General features: G+C 41.9%; 3 protein-coding genes across 4 annotated transcripts in view; 1 reads left to right on the top strand and 2 right to left on the bottom strand.

Moving 5' to 3' along the window:
* Positions 1-336: 336 nt before the first annotated feature.
* On the bottom strand, positions 337-12,250 carry rab13 (RAB13, member RAS oncogene family). The gene is made up of 8 exons (XM_063199544.1): positions 11,578-12,250; positions 10,553-10,613; positions 9,239-9,299; positions 7,564-7,641; positions 6,303-6,392; positions 5,212-5,277; positions 4,837-4,887; positions 337-3,301 (listed from the first exon to the last, which is right to left on the bottom strand). Exons 1-8 carry the CDS (start codon positions 11,699-11,701, stop codon positions 3,224-3,226), a joined length of 609 nt encoding a protein of 202 aa, XP_063055614.1. The 5' UTR covers positions 11,702-12,250; the 3' UTR covers positions 337-3,223.
* A 407-nt stretch (positions 12,251-12,657) lies between these two features.
* On the top strand, positions 12,658-20,267 carry rps27.2 (ribosomal protein S27, isoform 2). Its single transcript, XM_063199545.1, has 4 exons — positions 12,658-12,757; positions 13,456-13,564; positions 18,705-18,815; positions 19,935-20,267. The coding sequence occupies exons 1-4, from the start codon at positions 12,752-12,754 to the stop codon at positions 19,961-19,963; spliced, it is 255 nt and encodes an 84-aa protein (XP_063055615.1). The 5' UTR covers positions 12,658-12,751; the 3' UTR covers positions 19,964-20,267.
* A 622-nt stretch (positions 20,268-20,889) lies between these two features.
* The window catches only part of LOC134449543 (nuclear pore membrane glycoprotein 210-like), a 73,225-nt gene continuing 68,150 nt past the window's right edge, over positions 20,890-25,964 (bottom strand). For both annotated transcript variants that reach the window (XM_063199542.1, XM_063199543.1), the window contains exons 35-40: positions 25,742-25,894; positions 24,615-24,940; positions 23,657-23,894; positions 23,003-23,110; positions 22,547-22,630; positions 20,890-21,054 (exon numbers count right to left, since the gene is read on the bottom strand). In XM_063199542.1, coding sequence (XP_063055612.1) covers positions 20,954-21,054; positions 22,547-22,630; positions 23,003-23,110; positions 23,657-23,894; positions 24,615-24,940; positions 25,742-25,894 — 1,010 coding nt within the window. In that variant the 3' untranslated portion in view covers positions 20,890-20,953. The remainder of the gene's footprint in view (positions 21,055-22,546; positions 22,631-23,002; positions 23,111-23,656; positions 23,895-24,614; positions 24,941-25,741; positions 25,895-25,964) is intronic.

Genomic DNA, 25,964 nt, shown 5'->3' with positions numbered 1-25,964 from the left:
ATATATTTAGATGGAAATGTGCTTGTTGCAGTATAATTGTACAATCATCGTAGGCCTAGGCCTATATCGGATAGCCTACCTTGATTTTGAGCAGGTGGAACAGAGACAACTGATCCAGAAACTAGGCCTATAAATAGCGTTCTAACAGTGTGATAGCCCTATCGATACAGAAATAAAGGACATCTATTCCAGACAATGAGCAAGCACGTTTAACATAGCCTACACCTTTTAACATGTGAGTGAGAACAAACTTCAAGAGCAACTCACTAACAAAACTTGTTATGAGAAGGGCAGACAAAATACACAACCCCCATGTCATTACGATGTGTTTTTGTTTGTTTGTTTTTTATTCAAAGCAGCATAAAAGAGTCAGAGACATGCATGGTGTTTCATTCAGACCACCTGAGAAATATTCACACGTTCGATGAAAGAAAAACTGTCACACACACACGCACACGCACACACACACACACACACACACACACACACACACACACACACACACACACACACACAGAAAGTACAGTGTGTCCAAAAATAAAGCAGAAAATAGCAGTGCTGGTGTCTGAAAGAATTGCTGTACAGCTGCAACACAAGTCATTTAAAACATTGGTTACACTTTACTTGACGCCGGCGTCATACGTGTGACATAGTGTCATAACAGTGCCATGAACGAGTCATAAACATAATGCCAATGTCATCAACATTGTATGGCCATGAAAAGTTGACATTGTTAGGCCTGTCTTTGTCATAACCCAATTTCACTGAAAGATAGTCATACAATGTTTATGACATTGACATAATATTTATTACACATGCATTATGACAATGTTATTATGACACTGTTATGTCATACGTATGACGCCGGCGTCAAGTAAAGTGTTTACCAAAACATCTTCTTCACCTTCTTGTGCAACATCATCCTCATATCACATCCATCCACCCATCCATTCTGTCTTTTTTTCACCTTCGATTCTTCCCTTCTTGCATCCTTTTTATGTTTCCCATGTTTTTCATGTAAACAGAAACAAGGCCATTTTTTCATTTAAAAAAAAGTCAACAACAAAAATAGATTCCTGTTTGGTGTACAAAGTCGTCATTTGTTCAGTTTTTAAAAAGGCTGAGCGTTTGTTGAAAAGGGACTGTGAAGCTCCCAGCAGAAAGACTGCACCACAGAGGTGACACAGCCGTCAAAGAAGACGCAGCGTGTGAAAGGCATGGCGGAGGACCTGCAGGGTATTCCAAAAGAGGTGTTTAAGTTGATCTTGCAAGTCAGTTAATGGAAGAGCCTGTACTTCTGATTTTCTTAACCAAATGACACCTGCATGTGATCTATTTGTTGGTTTTTACACTTAGGATCACTAAGCCAGATTTATCACTCAACCTTGCTCTTGGAATACCTCCCAGTATCAGCATGGTATGGGGATCAGTCTTTCAACAGGAGAAAAGAAGAGGAAGATCTTCGTAGATCTTTCCAGAACCCCTGATGTGCAAGTCTGTGCATGTCCTCGGTTACATCACCCCCATGAGGAACTTGTTTCTGCCATACCTGCTGTTCCTCCTTGCCCATCCCTGTCACAAACACATGAATGTGTGTGCCTGTACAAACACAGACACCGGTACACACACTTTTGTAAAAAAAAAAAAAAAATTCGGTCGAGTCGAATGTCGAGTCGTCTATGGGGGACTCTGGGCTTGTAGGTGTGTTTTAACCAAGATGGCACCAAAGATCATTCTTCTCTGAAAATCAAAAGCCACCATAGTGAGAGGTCTTTGTGGCCCTCCTATAATACAGCTATTGGATTAAAGAATATCTGTACAATTCTGCACAAGTAAACATTATACAACATAACCTTCTTACACGCCCAAATACAGAAGACATAGGCCTACTCTCTTTTTAGTCATACCTGCTTTTAAGCCTTTCATCTACTGTCAGTCAAAATCACTCACTCACTAGCTGAAATATCTGTATTCAATGCAAAAATGTAGTGGGATGTCTTCTCTTAAAGAGACAGTTAACCTCAGAAGATTTTCTATGTACGATATATGGCAAGTCTAAAACCTATGGTACACCCTGCACCTTGTTAAAAGTTGAATTTACTAACTTGTGAAGGAGTTTAACATCTTCAAAGAATCATGATCCATGTTCCTCCATCTTTTCTTATATTCTAAGTCTATTGTACCTCAGCAAACATGTGTTAGTGTACTATGATCCATCAGTAGGCCTATTAATTGCAGTACCATTGCATTGTGAGCACTGGCCGATTTATAAAAGTCAGCTAGTACATTTCCAAAATACTGATCTCCATTCATCCTTTCTTTCTTTCTTTCTTTCTTTCTTTCTTTCTTTCTTTCTTTCTTTCTTTCTTTCTTTTGACCTCCATCTGACTTTCTGTTTTCCTTTCCATCCCCCCTCCTGTCAGTGGTTCAGATCATGGCAATGTAACAAAACCCAGTGGCGTGTACCATTCTCCTGTCTAGGATAATCAAGGCACTATGGTGGTGCTCATCTGACAATATCATGAAGATGTTGAGGCACCTGGCAACACATCTTTGCATGGGTTATTTGATTACCACTGCAGTTTGTACCCATTTTGAGGTATGTGGGGTTTTTTTTGTCAGAAACACTCAGCTAATATCGATAGTCCACATTTCGTTTTTTCTACTACCAGTATTGTTTTTTATTCCAAAGGAATGCTTTTTTTCTCAAAAGAATGTCATATGGAATTGTATACAGCATTTATCAAAATACTGACAGCTACCTGAACAACACAGTCATCAGCTCAGGACTAGCATTGTACGGAGGCCTTCTCTCCCTCTCTCACATACATTACCTACACTGTAAAAGCAACATCATAAAACCAACTTTTGAAAATGTCAATGTGACTTTTTAATGTCAGTTCAACTGAACAATACCATGCATGTGTTTATAATGCTCAGGTTAGCCAATATTTTACAAAACCTTCAGTGATGAACACTGTTCTCATTTGCTTCAAGTTGGTTGTACTTTTTTCAACTTTGACTTTTAAAGATTTTTAAAACTTTCTTTGACTTTTCTTCCACTTTCCTCTGCTCACTTCTCCTCTCATTATTCAAACCATCTCCATCTTTCAACACCCCTAGTGACACCCACCCTCCCGTGTGTGTGTGTGTGTGTGTGTGTGTGTGTGTGTGTGTGTGTGTGTGTGTGTGTGTGTGTGTGTGTGTGTGTGTGTGTGTGTGTTTAAATGAGGAGGCACTTGGAAGATGACTTGGCCTTGGTCTCTGGTGTTGTCAGCTTCACCTCCTTGGCAGTGGATGTCTGGGATAAACAAAGTTGGAATATACACAGTGTTACTCAGATGTGTGAATATTTCAACTGTCCTTGCAGTTTTAATGTACTGTAGTAGTAGTAGGAGGAGTAGTATGGCTATATACAGGTATGTGTTGGTTATTTAGCTCTTTTCATGAAAACATGCCTCAGTTAAAATAACAAAACATACAATGACTTAATGACATACATGAATGTTTCAAGTTGAAATAAAGTACAATTATCCAAGACTCTCAAACTCCACTCAACAGTGAATGTTTTTGTATTATTATGTAGGGCCAGGACTGCTGCTTGCTCATGCCCTATGGGCTATTAGAAGTGTAAGCTCTAAATGTGACTTTAAAAAGCAGTTATATAGGTAAAACTTTCAAAGGCAAATCATGATGTACTGCACAATTTGCTCACAATACTTCTAGCTTAAAGCGATGGTTCGGAGTAGAATCCCCCTAATGCCATTTGAACCGTGACACCCATCCACCTTTACACCCGAAGTGTTTTCTGCCGCAGACTTACATCAACAGAGTTGCCGTGTTATTCGATGTTTATTCCGGTTAGCTTGACTCAAGCGCATATGGATACTGGGCACCGTCTCCAAACTTTCCCCACAAAAATAACATGTCATTACACCAAACTTCTGCAGTAGCACAAATATGGTCTGTACTCACGAAACGAAGCATTTGGAAGTTTGGAAATAGTCCAGGAGTTTAGTATTATCAACACAAGCTGAATAGCTTCTCTGCTGCTAAAGCTGTGCCAACGTTACTTCCGTCATATGAGACAAGCCCGTAAAAGTCTTCAACAAACTTCCAGACGAGAGTGTTAAAAAAGTTTTCACTGAATTGTGATTAAGGCTTATATTTTCAAGGCAATACTTAAAAGATATTTCAAATCTTACCTACTATCAATTAGACAAGGATTTTCGTTATCAATACTGATGCTGAATTCACTTTTCATTGTGCATATTATGAGCTTCGTTGAGGACTCTTACATGCTTGTCTTAGATGACGGAAGTAACGTTGGCGCAGCTTTAGCAGCAGAGAAGCTATTCGGCTTGTGTTGATAATAATAAACTCCTGGACTATTTCCAAACTTCCAAATGCTTCGTTTCGTGAGTACAGACCATATTTGTGCTACTGCAGAAGTTTGGTGTCATGACATGTTATTTTTGTGGGGAAAGTTTGGAGACGGTGCCCAGTATCCATATGCGCTTGAGTCAAGCTAACCGGAATAAACATCGAATAACACGGCAACTCTGTTGATGTAAGCCTGCGGCAGAAAACACTTCGGGTGTAAAGGTGGATGGGTGTCACGGTTCAAATGGCATTAGGGTGATTCTACTCCGAACCATCGCTTTAACCGGCAAGAAATTGTTGAAGGTTGTATTACAAGGACACCATGATATTTTTTTGCAAGACATGAGAGACTAGAAATATAAATCTCATAAGCAGAGTGCAGAACACACAGAAATCACACACAAACACAAAGTAAATTGCTGAATTTAGGGAACCCCTGTTGTGCTTACTAACCGGTTTCTTGCTTGACTTCAGCAAAATGTCCCGAGCCAGCGAAAGCATGGACTGATGGAGGGAGGGAGAGAGAGAGAGAGAGAGAATGAGAATGAGAGAGAGAGAACGAGAATGAGAGAGAGAGAGAGAGAAAGATGGGGGGGGGGCACATATGAGTACACAGCTTAATGGCATGGTATCGTAAATTTCATGGGGGTCTGAACATAAAGCATGACCAATGAAAAGGTACAGAATCAAGGAAGCAAGCAGAGAGAGAGAGAGAGAGAGAGAGAAAGAGAGAGAGAAAGAGAGAGAGAGAGAGAGAGAGAGAGAGAGAGAGAGAGAGAGAGAGAGAGAGAGAGAGAAAGAGAGAGAGAGAGAAAGAGAGGTTCTCACCTCATCCACATTAATACTGGACTTGGCACTTGTCTCAAAGAAGCGAATTCCATGGTCCTTTGCAAGCTGCAGAGAATGAGCATGTTGTGTAAGTCATCAGATTTTTACATGTAGCATTCATATGCAGGGGCGGATCTAGTCATTTGGGGACCTAGGCAAAACATAAACATGGGGCCCTCAAAAGCCACCATATAGGCATACCGGTAGGCCTACAATTCTATGTTTTGGTGCTATTTTAGTGTTTTGTGTACTGTATATCTTCGATTACTTTACATAAGTTAGGTCTCAAATTAAGATCTAGCCTACTTTTTTGTGTGTTTACCGCGACTGGTGTGACAGCTGGGGCCCCTATGGAGGACAAATTTGGTTGGGGCCCTAGGCAATTGCCTAGGTTTGCCTAATGGAAAGTCCACCTATGTTCATATGTCCAAGATAAATTTCTATGGGCCAGCCAGCAGGCCTATTCACATTTTGCTAGAAAGGCTCAACTACCCCATAACAATACTTTTGTGACGTTACTGAGAGATTTAAATAAAGACTAAGTCATTACCTCATTACAATTTTGAGGACTACAAGGTTATAACATACAGCCTCGTTATTTCTGTAGGTTGCAAAACTTTGGTCTGGCCAAAATCTGCCTTTTCCATGTCCATTAAATGACCTTTCCTCAGTACAACAAATTCATTTTTGTACATAAAACTTCATTTGAGAGGGTTGTAGCGGTCTTCTGAAGCCAATTGATTTATTGAGTCAGGTTATTTGCTGATGATCCAGCAACATCGCGACAATTTTTTTGTCAGGGGCTGTAGTCTCTGCTCAAAGGGGTTTATATAGGTCATCAATGACGGGCATACCCAAAAGCTACAGCTGCCTTGACGTTTTGCACAAATATGTAGCCTAGTCACAGAATAAACCACACACGAGCAGACAATAAATGTGATTGTACATGTGACAGTAGGCCTACAGTATGTGTGACAGGCCCAAAGCTAGTGGCTCTGACATTTACACAGACATTTTGCCCTGTCATGAAAAATAAACCACACACAGGCAAGCAGACATTGCATGTGATTGTGCTTGTACAGTATACTGACTTTCTCGCCAACTTCCTTGGACACTTTCCGCTTGGCCTCAATGTCACACTTGTTACCCAGCAGCATTCGGCTCACTCCCGCTGATGCATTCTGGGTAGTAAAGAAGAAAGAAAACAAAACAAAATAAAATATAAGTGACAGTAAAGCATGAGCACCAGGCTTCCAGGCTTCAGTTCCCCATCGTCACACACTGCACACACAGAGCACCACTGTGCTTCTGAACCTGCCCTGCTTCCCTGTTTTTTTGTATGTTTGAGGTTTGTCAGTTGCTCTCCTGTGATACTTGGGTGAACTTCTCTGGCCAATTTACAATAAAAGCTAGAAGAGCTGGGTAATAAAACTGTAACAACAATGTTATTGCTGTTGGCTAAGTTTGCTGTGCTGAAAGATCCAATAGTCATGTTCCAGCGGCAAATTACTAAATAAACTGTCATAATCTATCACTGCTAGGGAAATTAACGATATCTGCTTGTATTTTGCGATTCCACACCTGATCATAAGCACAGTTATTGGTGTCCAATGCCATACACCAACGTGCAAATCATTGTATCGTAATTCAAACACCATCCAGACAGTCTGCACCATTTGAATTGTTTTGTATATCATGCAACATCATAGCTGCCAGAATATCACATATCGATATTTAGATGTATGATCTGAACGATACATTTGCTTTAAGGATTATTAACATCTGAAGTGACTGAGTAGCAAGTAGCAGCCTTAGAACAATTCCCTCAGATAAAACCTGTGCTGCCATAATACAGTAGGGCAGTGTCATATCCAGGGCAAATATCCTTGGATAGACAAGAACAAGCCTGAAATACGAGTATGATACGAGTATGGACTACCAATCTCTGCTACTAAGGTTAGTCTTAGGAAACAAATAAATTTATTTAAAGCTTATAGGATAGGGATTGAGGGCTTCTGGTGTTCTATTGTCAGAATTCTTTTGCCACAGTCTGGGTACAAAGAAAATCTGCCAAAGTTTTTTTCTCTGCCTGTAAACAGTTCCAGTGACAATTGACAAAAAAATGGAGCTTCATCAAATGACTGGTGCAAATCTCTGTGTCTTTATATCTTGCATGGTCATACCTCTGCTCTCATGGATTCCAGCTAAGTGATTCAAGTGTGTGACTAATCAACACAGACAAGTGCACAGACCAAAACTCTCCAGATAATTTTCTGGACAATTTGAAGTGCCCTTTAGTGGCGGGTTGTACTCAGCAGATACCACTGACTACTGTACCACTACCACACCCACCTCTTTAATGCTCTTCATCCAGTTCTGAATGTTCTCAAAGGATTTCTCATCAGTGATGTCGTACACCAGGATGATGCCCTAGAAAGGCAAGATTAGTCATTAGATTGTCTCTCACATACTTTGTGTTTGTGAGTGTGCACACTCCAACCACAGTCCCCAATAAACAAGTTCACATTTCCTGTCCTGTCCACGCGCGCGCGCGTGTGTGTGCGTGTGTGTGTGTCAGGGCTTAACACTAACACACGCCAGGTAGCCAAATGCGGGTGAAAGTCGGCGTTGCCATTCTGGCGGGTCCGTTACAATTCTAAATGATGAGGCACCGCATTTTGTAGTTTTTCCCCTCGGACCGTCTTTGCTACAAGCGCAATGCAATGCGATTTCGCGAGCCTACAATACCCATGAAGCATCTGTGTCACGTGTCACCTGTGTCTCACGTGAGGAATCTGATAGAGCTAGTCTTGCGAATATGAGTGGCAGCAGCGAGCTACCTGCAGCACATCAGCGCGCGTGGAAATGTCACTGAAAACCTTCACGTGAAAATAAAGTAGCGAAGTTCATCTCAACTTACCTGTTTTGGGATCTGTCATTACAATGCATAGTAGTAGTGGACATTAAAATGACCAAGGCGAGAGGAGAACACCGGTCTTGTGAAAGTTTTGAGACTAATTAGCGCAGTGATAAGACAAGGACACATGCGGCATTAATAATGTTCGGTTTAAATAATTTTCTGATTTGCCTGTATGTCATCATACCTTAATATTCCTCCATGTTTCTTGTGCCGTTGTTCCCGACTGTCAAACGGGGCTTAAACAACGCGCAGTAGTAGCCTTCCAGACTGCACAAATCATGTCCCATGTCCCTTCGCATGTGCCCATCTTGCCTTGCGTCCGTTTAGCCTATATTTTAAACAACTCAATATTAAACGGAATGAAAGGAAGTCGTAGCTCCTTCTGTAGTTACCGGCCGCATATGTGTGTGCCTTCTAGTGGATAGCCTACTTTTATGAGAAAATATTCCAGAAGAGGTGTTATTCCACATCCATGACTGAGGACATGCGAAGCTTGGCAATGACTTTGCACTATCTACTTTGCGCATCGAAAGTGCCCTTCAGATCAAAGACGGAAATATTTTGCTCTCATGTAGCTTACATTTGTGCCCTTCCACAACACTGTGCTTGGTGTTTCTGCACGGCTATGCCATTCCTCAGATAAGTTAATCTGTTCTTATCGCATGCATGCATGCATGCATGCATGGACCAGTTAATAACAATTCTAGTTATTAGGCCCTATATTATATTATATTATATTATATTATATTATATTATATTATATTATATTATATTATATTATATTATATTATTTTATATTATATTAGCCTATAGGCTATTATATTATATTATATTATATTATATTATATTATATTATATTATATTATATTATCCTACATTACATTATTACAGCCTATTATATAATTCATTAAAGCTGCTATGATGGTTAAGAAAATTATGGCTAGTGAAGAGGCCCAATGGCTAGTGAGTCAGGAAAACCACTAGCCAAAATGGCTGGTAAGCGAAAAAGTTAGTGTAAAGCACTGGTGTGTGTGTGTGTGTGTGTGTGTGTGTGTGTGTGTGTGTGTGTGTGTGTGTGTGTGTGTGTGTGTGTGTGTGTACACTTACCATAGCTCCTCTGTAGTAGGCTGTGGTTATGGTCTTAAACCTCTCCTGTCCTGCTGTGTCCCTGAAAGCAAAGTGACATCACAGTCTCTGAATGCAACACAAGAACAGCAAGTAGAATGTGTGTACACCAGTGTTTTCTTTAGAACTTTGATTTAGCAGTATTGTTAGGGAAGAAGGATTGTTTGCATGTCTACACTACAGGTAGCTCTGGGGTGACTTTGGAACTGAATGGCTGGTCTTGTCAAATAATACTCATCACATCTTCACATCTGAGAGAGTTTATGTCTTATGTCTGTAACCTGTGACAGCTGACAACAAAAGTTGCTTTGCAAATTTGGTCCTCCAGTGTGTGGGATTGAGGAAAAAGTATATCTGACGACTAAACAAAACATGTACTATTTATTAAACACATCAAACGATTAAGGCATGAAAGTCTGAATTTAAGTATAAGCATCTCACTTTGAGTTAGTGGTGTGGATCGGCACTGCCCTCACGATCCGATTCGATCACGATTCGGGAGGTAGTAGATCCGATTCGATTCGATTCTATTAGATCCAATCCGATTCGATTCAATTCTACAATGCATTGCAATGCATTACCTTTCTACTGAGCAAATGTTCAGCCATGATGAGGAAATACAAGTAGTCAGATACTGAGCAACAATTTATTGGCTGTTTTCTGTATCAGTCTGTATCAGTCTTGCAATGTTTTGAAGTGTTTATATTTAATTTAACATTCATTTGCTCCCGAAATATCCATGGAAGTAATTGAAACTTAAAAAAATTGCCGGATTGATTCTGGAACTTGCCGGATCTGGATCTGGATCGTCCATGCCCCGGATCGATTCGGATCGCCGAATCGATCATTGTTGACACCACTACTTTGAGTATACATCTTCTATCTTGGTGATAGTTCACCCAAACTCACCTGGTGTTTCAGTTAGATTTTCTGGCATTTCCTCTACACAACAGAGGAGGAATGCATGGTGTCTGGTTTCATGTGTGGAAAAACCTTACCTAGCTCAGATGTATGACACTGACCTTATGTTAGGGAGTTTGTCTCACAATAAATGATAAAAGGTTTGATTCCTGCACCACCGTGGAGAGAGTGGATCGGGAAGAGAATAGCTTTTCTTGACCCTCATAGGACAAGGAGTCTAACCCTGAAACTAACCCTATGATCGAGGGCTGTCACTCAACTTCATTGCCCGTGCTCGAATAAGGTCATCCCAGACCTATCGCAATGCATTGCAATACAGATTAATTCTACACTATTTAAAGGACACAATGTTTTGAAAGAGATATATCATCTTACCAGACTTGTAGCTTTACTTTCTTCCCATCCACATCAATGGTCTTTACTTTGAAGTCAATACCTAAGTGGCCACAGGGTTAAAAAAAAAAAAAAAAAAAAAGTTAGACAGTATAGAACATGAGAAACGAAAACCCTGACAGAAAAGTGAGAAAACAAAACAATGGAATGGCATGCAGGAGGAGGAACGGGGGAAAGTCTGGGAGTCTGAGAGAGAGAGAGAGAGAGAGAGAGAGAGAGAGAGAGAGAGAGAGAGAGAGAGAGAGAGAGAGAGACTGAGCGGGGGACCAAGCTAGAGAAAAAGAAAAAGAGAGAGATAGAGAAAGGAAGGAAGGAAGGAAGGAAGGAAGGAAGGGCAGATGGATAACTGCTGGCATGCTCAGATGTGGGTCATGCCAATTAAACTGCCCTGGTATGCTCTCAACAGAAAAGAAACGAATTGGAAATGTCTATTCAGCTGATCTCGAAAAAGTTTTGCTGTGACAGAAGTTGACAGCCTCCATGGTTTGTGTGTGTGTGTGACTTTCGAGAGAAGAGGGTGGAAACGAGAGAAAGGGAAAGGGAGGGAGAGGAAGACAGCAGAAAGGGAAGGGGTGTGGGGTCCTTTTTTGTAGATCTGGGTGAATGCACTGCATGCCAGTGTGTTCCAACATGATTTGGAGCAGAGAAAAAGGGGTTGGGGAGGGGCAAAGAGGGAAGAGAGATTGTAGATGTGATATATGAGGGTGGGGGCCGGGTGAATGAGCTGGAACTCAGTGGGGGATAAGAAAGGGGGGATGAGGGATACAGGAGAAGAGACAAACAAACCATAACAAAAAAGGGGATGAATTGTAGGTCAGACAGACAGAGATCTACACAAAGTGGGCTGTGTAGGAATGAAGTGACGTGAAAACCAGCTAGTACTGACATGAAAAAGAAGCAGAGAAGTTGTAGAATACGGGATTTGTTTGCCACAAATACGTGTCGTATGTACAATCATGGAGCGTTGACACATAGAAAACACAAAACCCAGTGTGCAATCAGCCTACCAATTGTTGATATGTACGTTGAGTTAAAATTGTCCTCTGCAAATCGGATGATAAGACAAGTTTTCCCCACACCACTATCTCCTATGAGTAATAATTTAAAGAGGAAGTCGTATTTCTTCGCCATAGCCTGACTTCGGATTTTCGAAGACAGCAAATTTATGATGAACAAAGTTCAGATTAAAATGCTGCTCCCGGAAAGTGACAAGTAGCCTAGTACCGATCCTTGGTCGAAAAGAAACTTTCTGTTTTGTCTCTTCAACTGCGATGTCCTTTTGCAGATATTCTTCCTTACACCGGTGAAACAGTCCCTCTTCAAAACTTGTCCAACTATAAGAAAATAGTATGCCTGAAAAATAGCTGGAAACCAGATGTAATCCAGGATAGGTCAAGTCCGTATTTCAGAATTAATGTGAATTGCTATGACAAGTCCTCTGAACAAAATCATAGATGTTGTCCTTGTTGGGCCTTTAAATTTGTATCCATGCACGACCTGTTTGCAAAAAAAAGTTTTCTTGTCCCAAGTTGGTTGAGGTGAGAGCTACGTTGAACGGTCGACGTTGGAGCTTTGGATACAGCTCTTTGGGAGTGGAGAATGAACAGACGATGCCAAAATATCTGGCACCAGAGGGCGCGCGCGTGCATTCGCTTGTGATGTGTGTTACAAAGTAGCAGTTCAATGATGTGAGTTCCGATAGGAAGGCTTTGATTTAGGCTACTACTGACACATTGACACAATGTTTCAAAATGATTCAGTGTTCTTGTAAATCAGGTTAACGCGCGCAAACTGTTTCATTAGTGTTTTGTTTCAAGTTGTCGATATCATTTAAAGTTGTATAGGTTAATCTCAGCCCCCAGTTTGTTTCAGCCAACAATGAATGCACTCTGCACTCCAAATGTAACAGGCAGCAACTTTAGACGACGGCTTACTCTCCATGTAGCACTGAGTTTAGGAGCATCATGAATGCGTCGTTTATTTTAAGGAAAAATACATTGTTATTGAATAAAAAAATGTTTTAGCAAATTTTGTTGACCTTACAAAAATGGACACCAGTGTAACCCCAACGCGTAAATTTGTTTCAGAATTACTTCCCGCCCCTGCGAACAGACCCCGTTCATAATTGCTATCTGTTTCCGGTTTACCCCCCTTTTCGGCTAAAGCTCCAAGCTCGCCAACATGCCTGTAAGTACGCCCCACAAACTATTTAAGGAATGAATCACCAACGGTAGTAGAAGTAATCACATCGCGTATACAGTCAGATGTGTGAGAATTTCGCGATCAGATTGATACATGTTTGATGAGTTACAATTACATTAGAGGATGTGTAAATCAAAAGAATGTCTCTGAGCGCGTGGTGTTTTGACTGCTGGTTGATTTGACAAGATGGCGGCGCACATGCAAACAGAGAAAGCATGAGAATAAGTATAAAGTGGACCAACTGATAATTGAGTGTGCGACGCCGTTGTGCGTGTTATGTAGAAGCAAAACACACATACTTTTGCAAGGGAACGATCAAAGCCACAATTGGTGTTCCAACATTACTTGTCTCAGTTTCCCCATGTAGACGTGAGAAAGCTAATGCTAACCTTAGCTCGGTCTCTAGTTGTGTTGGTGGCCTGACTTGAAGAATAACTCCCATTTGTAGTGTAGTTCAAAGCCATCAACTCCAGCGAATTGGTCTGTACGAGATTCATGCGATTACATGCAGTCCATTTGTGCCGGTGTTGAAAGATATTGCTGGCGTTCACAAGGGAAATTTCTCACGGGAACGCGGTGCTACTGCAACCGGGGAAAAGGGCTGTCTTTTGTCTTTACCAACGAACGTGATATCACAATTAAAACGACCTCTGTTTAATATATCCCATACCACTGTTTCACAGCTCGCTAAGGATTTACTGCACCCAACTCCCGAAGAGGAGAAGAGGAGACACAAGAAGAAACGTCTTGTTCAGAGCCCAAACTCCTACTTCATGGATGTCAAATGTCCAGGTGAGCAGCTGTTTTTTTTCTTTTGCTGGTTGTGGGGAAAGGTTGGGAAGTGAGTATCGGTCATTTATTGCAGCTATTGAGGAACTGTCGTCATGATCAAAGTCTAGTAGTCATTTTGTGTGAATATGTACATTTTCAGTACATTTTATTTTGCCTCCAGCCACTACTGTGTGATGTGGTTATGCATTGTTTAGTGTCATGCAGATCGATTTTGATGGCACAATCACTGTTCTGTCCAGCAACGTTGTTCAGGATTACTAGTACCTTCCATAGTCAAAAGGTCAGGCTGTATTAAAGGCTTAACAAAGCGCTAGCCAAAAGTACCAGAGACTGTAACTGTCATGAGTGTCACTGCATGTGTTGTGGTTTTGCTGGTGGACATGCCACCAATGAGGATAGCACAGCGTTCAACTTGCGAATGAGCATGAAGTAGCTTGAACTTGAACACCTCTTGAACTTCTGCAATGTGAAATGGAAATGAGTGGTGAGGGTTTTTTTGGAGGGTATTGCATGTCAACCTTCATTTGACAGTGTGTGTGAGAGAGGGCGAGAGAGTGAGTGTGCTGTGATGCAGCTGATTCAGATGGTGCTTTAAAGGGATTGGGGGTATGGCATGTCAGTCTTCATTTGCCAAAATCTGATTGTGTGTGTGTGCACTGCACACTGGTGCAACTGATTCAGATGGTGCTGTGAAGAGATAGAACTGTCATCTGGAATACACAGTTTGGGCGACCTCAAGCAGGACCAGTCAGTGGCGTGTGTGGTCTGAATGTTTTGCATGCCATTGATGCCTAGTGCCTAAAGGCAAAGCTAGTCTGATTTTCTTTTAGTTCATCCCCATGTGAATGCAATAAAAATTGAAGTTGCAAAAATCTGCATTTTATCCATCGCACATCTGGCTTTGGATGTCCCCTTTAAAATTCAGCTCCAAGTTGGGATGGGTTCATTCTGTGAACAGCTGTAGCCTACAGTAAACAAACAATTTGCCATGGTATTATACAGTGGCCGAGGCCATGAGTGTGTGGGCAGAAGCACGCTATGGGCTGAAGAGGATAAGAACAGCTCAAGCTAACTTGAAAAATGTGTCGTAGACATTAATGTTAAAATTACTATGACTTAATTTTTATATAAAATTACTTATTATTTAATTACAAAGTTAATTAAAATGCGGTTAGAATTGTAATCTAGTTATAGATTCAGGTTGGCCCATCAGTGCATAATCTATAAGAACGTTTTGGATGAGGGGTGAAAACAAAAGGTATTCACGGTCTAGTTGCTTGGAACTTGGCTCTTTTGATTTACATCAGGCAGTGTTTCCCACAGAAATTTTGGAAACTATGGGGGCAGCCGGGGTTTATTTTGTGCGGGGCGGGGGGGGGGGGGGGGGGGTCGTCTTCTCACACGGGCCTTTTGGGGGGGGGGGGGTGTATTCTTGCAGCGTAAATGCAAAACGGCAAAACAATGACTACAGTATGACATTGGCGCATGGAGAAACTGTAGGCCTGGGCCTATATTTCAGCCATTTATATTTTGAGAAATAAGGCTACATAAGATTTTACCCATGACTTGTATAATAGTAGTACATTGTCATTGTCAAAAAATGCAGTACAGTGAATAATTTCTGTTTACAACACAGTTTCATTCGTCCCTCATGCAGGGGTCTGGGAAACAATAATAAAACAAAATAGGAGCAGAGATAAGAATTTAAGAGCACTGTGAAATTAACGCACAGACAAAAAGGGTCTTAGAGGGTAGGCTATGCCTTTCCCCCCACACATATCTGTAGGCGTACACATTCTACATGAGGGGTGCTGGTCACAGGGCCAGTTTTTTCCAAATTCCTCCCATTAAAAGGGCTGAACAACATATTACACATTTATGTCTATATTCACATTCATTACACATTAATTTCTATATGCAGCCCGATGTCTCCTCTGCTGTGTCAATGAAGGTCTGTCACCAAACTCATTACAACTGTAAAACAAAGCCTAGGGAGTGTTGGTAAACTCATCCCAACTGTCCCTTCTCTGAAGGTTTTTTATATTGCTCCCAAACCCAAGTAAACTACAACAACTTGACTAGGCTTTTGATCCCTGTCTTTCAAGCACTTGTGGTTCTCTCTATAGCAGGGGTGCCCAACCTTTTTTTAACCAAGATCTACTTTTGAAGTTGATGGTCTGCCGTGATCTACCAAGTCAAATTCAAGGATGTCAGTATGAAAATTTAAGACCACCATTTATTAATCACCATTATTATGAACAAAATGTTTTGCTACTATGGCCGTATCTTTTCAGTGTGTTTTTAAAGTGTGTTGAATAGCCTATCTTTACAAAGCAATGCAGCACTGATAGTATGCAGAGATAATTTCAGTCATACACAAGTCATAAACAACTGAAACAATTTCAAAATGATAAACATTTGGTATATAAAAGGCACATAGGCCCTATTTCTAAAATATGATGAAGCATTATCATGCCTTCAGTGGTATAGGCTACAAATTAAAAAGGGCTCAGAAATTCACCATTTGTTATGGCTAAATAGTAGGCTACTGAGAGAGAGAGAGAGACAGACAGACAGACAGACAGACAGACAGACAGACAGACAGACAGACAGACAGACAGACAGACAGACAGACAGACAGACCACAATGAGAGAACTCATTGGATTGGTTAACACCCCTGTTAAGTGTGACTTCTTCTATGAAGGTTTTTTTTTTCAGCTCTCTGGGACAGTAGCACAGCAAAGGCTTTCTATTGTGAGTTTGGCCAATCGTTTTGTCCACAACTGAAGCAAGAAACAGCACAAATTGAAGTGAATTCCATACATGTCAACAACTAACATTTCCCTTACACGCGGCACGCGATGTAAACGCAGTTAGCGATGATGCATGCGACTAGCGATTTGGACGAAGATCCTCGCATATCGGCGTGTCATAACGCATCGTTGCGCACATGTTCTGTTACTCACCCGATGTTACACGGGTGCACACATGAATCAACTGTAATACCCTTACGGTCACTTCCTAATGCTTTCCCCTCATTCTGTGTTACCGTGGGACTACTTATCTAACCAATACAGAGTCTATAGGATGTATTTACTCCAGGAGGAAAATGCGAAGGAAATTCAAAATCGTAATTCAAATCGTTTTTAACAAAAACGGATATCGTTAAAAAAAAAAAAAAAAAAAAGTAAAAAAAAAAAAAAATTTTTTTTTTTTTTTTTTACATTTTCGTAAACTATGGCGGCCAAATTTAAACTATGGCGGGCCGCCATAGTTTCCTCAATGTATGGGAAACACTGCATCAGGGGTCCCCAAACTTTTTTCTCTGGGGGCCACATTATCATTCCTGACTGTGATCAATCATGTGGGGCCACTGCCAGTTATAGCCATAATTTCTAGCACAAAATAGTTAATAATTACAAGAGCTTTTCAAATGAAGTGAGTACTTCACATGTTTTTTCAATTTGAAATACCACGGCTATTCCTTTTAATTTCTAATAACCATGTAAAAATAGCAAAGAAAGGTTAGAAAAATATGGTGATTGACAGTTTATGAGTGATACAATAGAAATGGTAGGCCTGTTTATATTACAGTGAGATGAGAAACTATCAAGACAAGAAACTTCTGGAGATTCACACTAGTGAAAATTAATCTTGTAGGAAGGCCTGTTGATAAACAAAATAAAATATTTTAAAAATATATTTTATTATTATTTTTTCCCTGTGAGGATTGCTTATTTGGGCCAGTTCAAATGGTGAGGTGTGCAGAGAGGTGGAGGGGGCCGGTCAAAGGGGCTTGGCGGGCCGCATCCGGCCCCCGGGCCTTAGTTTGGGGACCCTGATTTACATGATGGAATTTTTTGAGAATCAGCTGCATTGCTTGAACATTCAGTTTAGGGTGCCCCCACAGTGTGAGTGTTGCTGTGTCACACTGAGGTCTTTGTTTACGTTATGTAAGACTGTGCCCACTGTATTGCTGTTGGCGATACTTTGATAGATATGATCTATGTAGGCTGTGCAGACTTATGAATATGCAGAGAGCGGATGTGTAATGCCTGGTTTTGGATCTCTCAAAGAATCTGGTGCAGTGAAACATGCTGCCAAGGCCAACTGTCAGCATAGAATCTTTGGAGAATATAGGGGAGTTGCGATAAATATTGCCATACTGCAACACATGTTGTGTGTATGATGGAGAATGGTGCTTCACGTATCCTTAATTGTATGAGATTCAGTGACTCCTTATTGCTACAACAATTTCCTTCCTAATTTAAGTGTGACAATGTGTTTTGCTTTGTCTGACTGTATCTGCAAAAGATCGATGCACCATATCACTCTGTTATTATCAGTGACGTGTTTGCCACATCATAGAGATGGCCAGAACAGCCAGAGGAGAGGCTGTGCTAGGTCTGGTCAGCACTCAGTAGTACCTCTGGGAGGGTTATTTCTATAAATAATTAGGTCAGGAGTAAGAAGATTGTGGGAGGAGGTTGAAGTAAAATTGAAGAGTTTCTCTTGATGGACTTGATTGCCGGTAGTAAATGGAAGGTTTCCACAGCATTAACTTAAATAGTTAAGCCGGCCACCTTGTCGACAATCTTCACTAGGTTCTCTGAAAAGAAAAAGATATGAGAACAAAAAATACATAAGGGGTGTTTTCTGTTTTTGGTGTTTGACATTCTGTTTCATATGAAACTGCATATCAAATTCTTTCCAGTCACATGTTTGTGATGCCCACAGACCTTGACTGGCTAATGCTGGATGTGACAGACTGAAACGTGTGTAGTGTGTTGTGTAGAAGGAGTGAAGCACAACTTTCTGACTCCAATTATTATGCAGCTTTGGGAACCTTTTGATACATTGAGGTTTACAAAAAACTGCATTAAAGATGATGCTCCTTATCTTGTTTTGATTTTGACAAGAGGGATGAAAGGGGTGACTTGAAAGAAGCTCCTGTTTTTATTGAATTTAGTGCAATACTTCCAAATCTCCTGTATCTCTCAATGTGTGCTTTGAGCAAAACGATAAATACTACTTATATGCTCTCCTCTGATGTCTGTTTACAAGCCATATGAATATCAAGTAATGCTCATCTTCTCCCCCCACCCTCCCCTCCCTCTCTGTCTGTGTGTCTGCCTACAGGATGCTATAAAATCACTACGGTGTTTAGCCATGCCCAGACAGTCGTGCTGTGTGTGGGGTGCTCCACAGTCCTCTGCCAGCCCACTGGAGGAAAGGCACGCCTTACAGAGGGTAAGAGACACACATTCTCACACACACACACACACCTTTCTACTTTTCATGGTAGACAAGCTTGCGCGTCCTCTCTCACTTTCTCAACAAGGGTTGTTGCATACAATGTTTTGGTGTCACCAAAACACCCCACCCACTTTTCATGCTGTGTGTTGTCTCTCTCGTGCACGCGCACACACACTTACTGATGAGCCAGCTGGGTTTGTTGTGCTCAAGATGCCTGGCTGGGTGTCCCTATATAGCCTCATTGCTCCCTGGTGGCCTCGCTGGCTGCTGCTAGCGTGTGGCACGCAGCCTCTGTGCTACAAATCCCATTTCCTTCTGGATTCATTCAAGGATCCGCAGTGTTATCTCCTACCACTCCACTCCACTTCCTTTTCAATGAGAGCTACTGTAGTGGAGGAGGCAGGTGTTATGGGGTGTATTCCATCATCCGTCCTCCGTTGTGCTTGTGGCCTTGTGATGAAAGTTTAATTTAATATCTTGCACAAGCGCAATTCAAATGTCATTTTCTCATATGCAATTGGGATTTTGAAAGGGGAAATTTCCCCCAAAAGTTGTTGTGCCTAGACTGACAGCTCTCCACAGAGGTGGGGTGTCACCAAGCACAAGTTGAGGACGGGAGTTTGGATAATGGACTGTAGCCTTAGTGTATGGCTATGTAGCAGGCAATCTTGGGTCAAGTTGAAATGTGTATCCCTCCTCCTTGGTACAATTTAAAAGCCAATACTGTGCTGCAAAGCTAAGTGTAGATTCACAGTGTTTGAAGGAAATGAAGTCGGCTGCTACTTGAACATCAAGCAAGTCTACCTGTCTAAAACCTTTTGACAGTCACTTGTTTTAGTGAACCATGGGGCCCTTTCATGACAGTTAGGTTCTGGGAAGGGTCTAGGCGAACACGTAAATATGAGATGCAATGGCTATGCCCTGTCATATGTTGCTGCCTGGTCAAATGACGTTGAAAAATGTCAAGCATATCACATTGCATTGGTCTTAGGTAGTTATATTTGTAGCAGTTGCCTTGGTATGTGTTTGTGTGCTTTGTTGTGATGAGTTTGATTGCTTTTGTCAAAATCCAGTCACCTGATTTCCTCTGATCCTTCACCCCTCTCTTTACAGGATGCTCATTCAGGAGAAAGCAGCACTAGTCTCTCGCCGCTGATTGGTTGAGACCAGGCGGGAGAGACGGGATTGGACGATGAAAATGTTCGGTGTCTTCACCCCGGAAACCTGGATGAGATCAGACCTCTTTGGCTAAAGGCGAGGCGTGCTGGGGAAATATGAAGTCAAGCGCAAGGAAAAGAAAATCAAAAAATAAAGTGAAATGAAATACCTATGGCTCCCTGTTGAACCAGGGCAGAGGGCATGTGGGACTGAAGAAGACTTCACTGGAACGTTAACATCTCCAACCCTGCCTCTCTCTAAAGATAAATAAAGTTATGTCTTTCGTTACGTTCTGGCATGATTGGTTGTCTTGGTTTATCATTTACAATTGCATCACCTTAGCTTCCCTCCCTCCTTGTGGGGGCATGTATGGACTTAAACATGTTAACATACATCTGCTAAACTGGGGCCTCATGTACTAAGACTTGCAATGATTTCAGAGTCTTTGCATGTGTAAATATCTGTAAAGATTCATAAGCACCAACATTCAGATGCATCAACTGGTTGAGCAGGCAAAAAGATTTTTAACTCTCATTCTCATGTTCACACCATTTTAAAGAGAAATTCAGTGCACATTAGGTCAATCTTTGAATGTGTGCATGAGAAGTTGGCAAGCTCTGTATCAGGCCCCTGGTGTTAGCTAAGATGTTTTGGTGTAACATGTTAGTTCTGGAGGTGCCTTCATAACCTTTTTATTATGGCTTTCATCACGGTTTATATTGACTGAGTAGACACATTGAGGATGTTGAATGGGAACAAGTGGCAATGCAGCAGGAGCAGATTGAAGATCTGTCATTTATTCTGGGATCCATGTTTGAATGCCCAAGTCCTGCATACATTATTTTCCATTAATTTCCAAAACAACCCCCGCACCTCTCACTCTCTCCAAAAATGTACCAGAATACATTGATTCAGCATATTTGTCTGGTTTATTATTATATAATCATAAAGTAGCTGCCTGTGGTGCGGTGCGGTCATATGCGTGTGCTCCAGAGCCACTGCCTGCGCCTCAGGGTCCTGTTGGTCAGAGGGGACGTCTGTCCCCATGGAAGCTGAATCAGCTGCTTGCTGTTGGCTAGGAAAACACGGGAAACCATCAAAAGTTGAAGGTGCAACGTCATCTGTATTCTTCCTGTACAGTTACATAAAGGCTTGTGGCAATTATATTCCCTTTCAGTTTTTCATTCAATTCAGTTTATTGGGACCATGTACAATTAAAACAAAAATATTTCCATCTCATGTACTGAACCAGAGTTTGCCTTAGGTTAATTTGCATCTGTAGTCCCTGATAATAAAATACAATACAGTAGAATAATAAAGCAATTAAAAAGAAAATACACAAAAAAACAAACCCAAATATGGTATGTCCCCTGCACCCCCCACCCATAGTTGTGGACTAGAAATGAACAATTTTGAACAACATTGAGACATGAAAAGAGGCAGAGTAAAATTATTACCTAAGCATTGGGTTAAAGCAAAACCTTCCTTATCTATGGTTCGGCCACAATTTATAAGCCAGAGTAACAGTGTCCAGTTTGCTGTACAGCAGGGGTTTTGAAAAGGAATCTTGGAAGTTGCATTTGCAATACAATTAAATTATTTTTCAGGGGACCTAGAGGAGGGGTCTGTTGAAAAGGTTGGCACCTTCAACATTTCTATAAATTGTGTTCATAGTACGGCCCTCAGAGGACTTTTAACAGCCCCTGGAAGAATTTGAAGTGGCCCCCTCGAACGAAAAAGGTTCCCCACCCCTGCTGTACAGAAACACTTGGCATGACATTTACACGCCAGCTGTATACAGATACATTGTGCAAGTCAGTGTTAGTTCTCCCGTCTCTTCCTGTAACCTCTGCTCTCTTTCCTCAGTCTTGCACCACCTCTGGAGAGAGCAACAGTTTCCCTATTGTCAAACAGCGTAGAGCGACTTTTCAGGGGCCTCTCCTATTCAACATCTCAACTGCAAATGGGAGAATAACCTTTGAATATGCCCTGAAGAAGGCCCAACTGCCGCTACGCATGGGAAATTTTAAAGTCTAGTGGACATTTTTAACTATAATTTTTTGAGTGCTCTGGTGAAGAAAACTTTTTTCTTTTCAAAGAACTTTGAATTGCGTTATACTGTCTAAAAATGTTTGACATCAATGATATGCTGCGCTACACTAGGCAAGAGGCAACAGGAAAGGAAGGCAGGAAAAAGATTGACTTGTTTCACCCAGGTGGTTTTCAGGCCGACAGGAGCCGGTGACCGCACAAGTTACGTTCGGCAGTAAAGTGCTTATCTGCGAAACGCCCGTGTTCATACCGGGCTCTGAACTTTTTCCGCAAATGAGTCATGACTATTACCCAGATGAACCTGCTGACGGCCACGTTGTCATCACGGTTCGTGGAGAAAAAAACAAGTATTTTGCGGTTTGCATTGCTGACCAACTTCTGGTTCGCCAAGGCTAAGATTTGTAGCATGAACACAACGGCTGGTTCGTGATAAGGTGCGGTAATGGGCACCGGCACGGCTCTCAGTCGGCCTGAATGCACCACCAGTGTACTAGACTGAAGATCCTTTAACTCACCACTGACTGTACTGTCCGCTTTGACTGAAGGGGTAGAGTTGTCTGAAGAGGATGTTGTGTCATGTGACAGCACAGTATTGTACACTACGCAAGACAAAAACAACATCAAGAGATGCAGCCACATCAGCACACAGCCAACTTATACATACAAACACACTCTGACCAAATATTGAGCTCAATTCACTTATCAGTGCCACAGATTGACAACCAAGACGACTGAACCAGTGCAATTTCCACAATTTCAAATTTGATGCAAATACTTGACCAAACATCAATTACATTCACTATTCTCCGGACCTAACATTTGAAATGTTTTATATACAGTAATATGCATGGCCAGAATAAGAGCTGGTGTCGGGCCCAGGGCACTGACATACAGCTAATGTGTGTGAAGATGAGGGGAGGAAGGTTGTGAGGTGTGGCGTTGAGCAGAGGAGATGCAGAGGAGACGCATACCAATGAAGATGATGGCCGTCACCGCCAAGATGGCAAACACTGCAAACGTCAGGACAAGCTGGAAATCCAACAGCCGGGAGAAACCACCATTTCTCTGCAATGCCTCTGCTGCACACACACACAGGAAATACATGTATATATTATAAACATCATCCATGCATCCATGTAAACTACATACAGTGAAATTAGTGGACCAGGTGGAGCAATTAGTTGATTAGTGGACCAATGACCCTCTCTGCATGTCCATCTGCAGTGTTTTGGGTCACCTGAGGGTAGCACCAAACACACAATATCGCATGCACCAGGCATTGGCAAAGGGGGGCAGGTTGCCTCTCTGATTGCTCACAAGTACAATGTCTTTCTCTTATGTGTCACTCATCTCTACTCTCTTTCATTTCTGGCACTTTCTGATTTTTTCTGTACGCTAAACCTATTTTTTGTAACTTAATCTGTTTTGGCAGAACTATTCACACCAATACAACTTCACACCAAAGCAGAACTGTGCAGATGCATTGTAAAACCCAACTGTACACACAGTTTTAAAATTAACGTGTTTTTTTTGTACCAAATCATCAACAAGAGAAAGGAGATGGAGAGGCAGCCAGAGTCTCAGAATGAGTATTCAGTCACAACAGTGTGAGAGAGAGAGCTGACCTGAGCGGGTGCGTTTCTCAGACAGCACGGTGACCATGATGGTGTGGGTCTGGGAGGAGAGGTTGCTGCTGATGGTTATGTTGGCTGACGGGCACGCACCATCCAAGGGCAGGGCGTGCTGCTGGTAGTGGTGGTGGTAGTCTTGGGTGTCCCAGGAAGAGGTGCTCAGGGACACGCTGAGCTCTGTTTCCGACACCAAGGGCTCAGACAGCACCATGGCCGGGTTCCCTGACTCAAACTGGAGAAAAAGCAACGTAGAGTAGGAGAAGAGAAGGAGTGAAGACATTTTGAGCAAACGCAAGATAGTTATACTATATCTAAGTAGAAGGAGAGACCTACTGTATGGATGGCATTCCAAATTAAAAATCTACAAGTTAACAGATTACAACTAACAGAACATGCTGCAGTCACTAAACACTAAAAAAATATATCATTAGTATACTGTACTATCATCCTGAATCAACTGTCCTGTTGTTGAGGAGGTCTAGTACATTTCAGTGTCTGGTTGGTCAGTGGAAATTGTTTCTTGAGGAGCGCTCAACTCTGATTTTTTTCTTCTTTTTTTTAAAGGTCTTCGAGTGCAAGCAACTGGACCAGTACAGTTGTTGCAAAAGATTCTGACATCAACAACCTCATGGTCAGCGAAGTCTTCAAGCCTTTATTCGCAACCCTCCTCTGAAACAGCCCCACCAACAAGCATCCAAAAATAAAGTACGTACATACATACACACGGCATGCATACTTTTGGGTGGGCGAACGGGTATGCCAGCGAAAATTTTAGTCTGATGATCATTATATGGTTTCGATCATATACACTTGTTTAAGACAGCATACAACTAATGGATTAGTACTCATTTGTGCATGGGTGCGAGAGAAGCAACTTTTCTATGCAACTACTGCATGTATGAATGTGTGCGTGTAAGCATGTGAGTGTGTGTGTGTGTATGAGTGTGTGTACCTTGAGTGCATTCAGCACAGCCGGTGCTCCGTGCACAGCGATGTGGACCAGGGGCTGCTGAGGGGACAGTCTGATGTGCGTCAGGGGGCAGTGGAATGCTGGGACATAGGGAATCACTACAGGTGCCATGGAGGAAGAGGAGGATGATGAAGAAGAAGTGGAGGGAGAGGAGGAGAGGAAAGAGGGAGGAGAGACGGAGTGTTCGGAGGGGGCAGAGGACTGACCCCGCAGGCTGACGGAGAGCGAGATGGAGAGAGGGAACGTGGAGAGGAGGAGGAGGGCCGTGTCTGGCTGGGGTCGCACAGAGACGTTGCAGCTGTACTGACCTAGACAGGAGAGTGGGAGGCAGACATCAAGGGCAGACGCTCAGCATTTCAAAAAAGACCTTTCAGTGGAAAAAACAACAACAAGAAAACAAAAAACAAAGCAATGAATTATAATAATTCAGAAGCAAGTGTTGGGAAGAAAAAGAATGAACGAAAAAAGGAAGACAAAGGAGACAAAACCCACACAGGCATAGAAGCCCAACAGACAATGACGGAGGGAAACTTCTGTTCTGCTTTGTGTGGAGGAGTTATGCTGATTGTTGCCAGGAATGAAAATATATTTTTTTTCAATTTAGCTGACATGTTAATCTAGAAATTACAGTAATTGTTAAAGGCAGTTGTGCAGGTTAATAATCAGAAATGATGAGTAATTGGTACTTTATGTTCTCAAGATACAGTATGTATATACCATTGAAATATTCTGTAAAATGGCGCTAGAGTCCATGTATTATTTTTTAAAACAGAATTTAGTGAAGATGTCACATTGGGGACTCCGGGGGAGTCTTGGGTCTTCAGTCCCTAACGTGACGCCATGCACTGCTTTGTGGGGAAAGAATAACTCCTACTTTTTCATATAATACCAGTCCTCCTACTATTACGAGCCCGGTTACAAATCGAGGAAATACGGTATTATGTTTCGTGATACCCAACCAAATCAAATACGGTGGGTAAATGTGTGTACTACTACCAAGAAAGTGGTGAAAATTCTTTGAAACTGTAACTTTCACAATCACCTTTAACATACTCAAGCCTTTCCATCAGTACTTGGTGAGATGACTTTGCAAAGGATTTGCACCCTACCCGTTTCCCTGTTGTACTGTGGAGTGATGTTGAAGGTTGACTGCAATATGGTGAGCTGGTGGTAGGGGGCAGTGTAGTGCAACAAACAGAGCAGCTCATCCTCCGGTTTCAGCCTCTTCAGCAAGGCCTCACTCTGTCCTAGAGAACACGTGGCTACACACACACACACACGCACACACACACACACACACACACACACACACACACACACACACACACACAC

Source organism: Engraulis encrasicolus, chromosome 5 (assembly GCF_034702125.1).
Source record: "Engraulis encrasicolus isolate BLACKSEA-1 chromosome 5, IST_EnEncr_1.0, whole genome shotgun sequence".
Taxonomy (NCBI): domain Eukaryota; kingdom Metazoa; phylum Chordata; class Actinopteri; order Clupeiformes; family Engraulidae; genus Engraulis; species Engraulis encrasicolus.
Note: the sequence above shows the minus strand (reverse complement) of the source record. Positions and strands in the feature narration are given on the sequence as shown.

Coding starts and splice junctions, on each gene's coding strand:
- rps27.2 (XM_063199545.1), top strand. Junction 13,565..18,704: donor CATGGATGTCAAATGTCCAG/GTGAGCAGCTGT, acceptor GTCTGCCTACAG/GATGCTATAAAATCACTACG. Junction 18,816..19,934: donor AAAGGCACGCCTTACAGAGG/GTAAGAGACACA, acceptor CTCTCTTTACAG/GATGCTCATTCAGGAGAAAG.
- rab13 (XM_063199544.1), bottom strand. CDS start 11,701: ATGGCGAAGAAATACGACTTCCTCTTTAAATTATTACTCATAGGAGAT. Junction 10,614..11,577: donor AACGTACATATCAACAATTG/GTAGGCTGATTG, acceptor GTGGCCACTTAG/GTATTGACTTCAAAGTAAAG. Junction 3,302..4,836: donor TGAAGTCAAGCAAGAAACCG/GTTAGTAAGCAC, acceptor TGTTTATCCCAG/ACATCCACTGCCAAGGAGGT.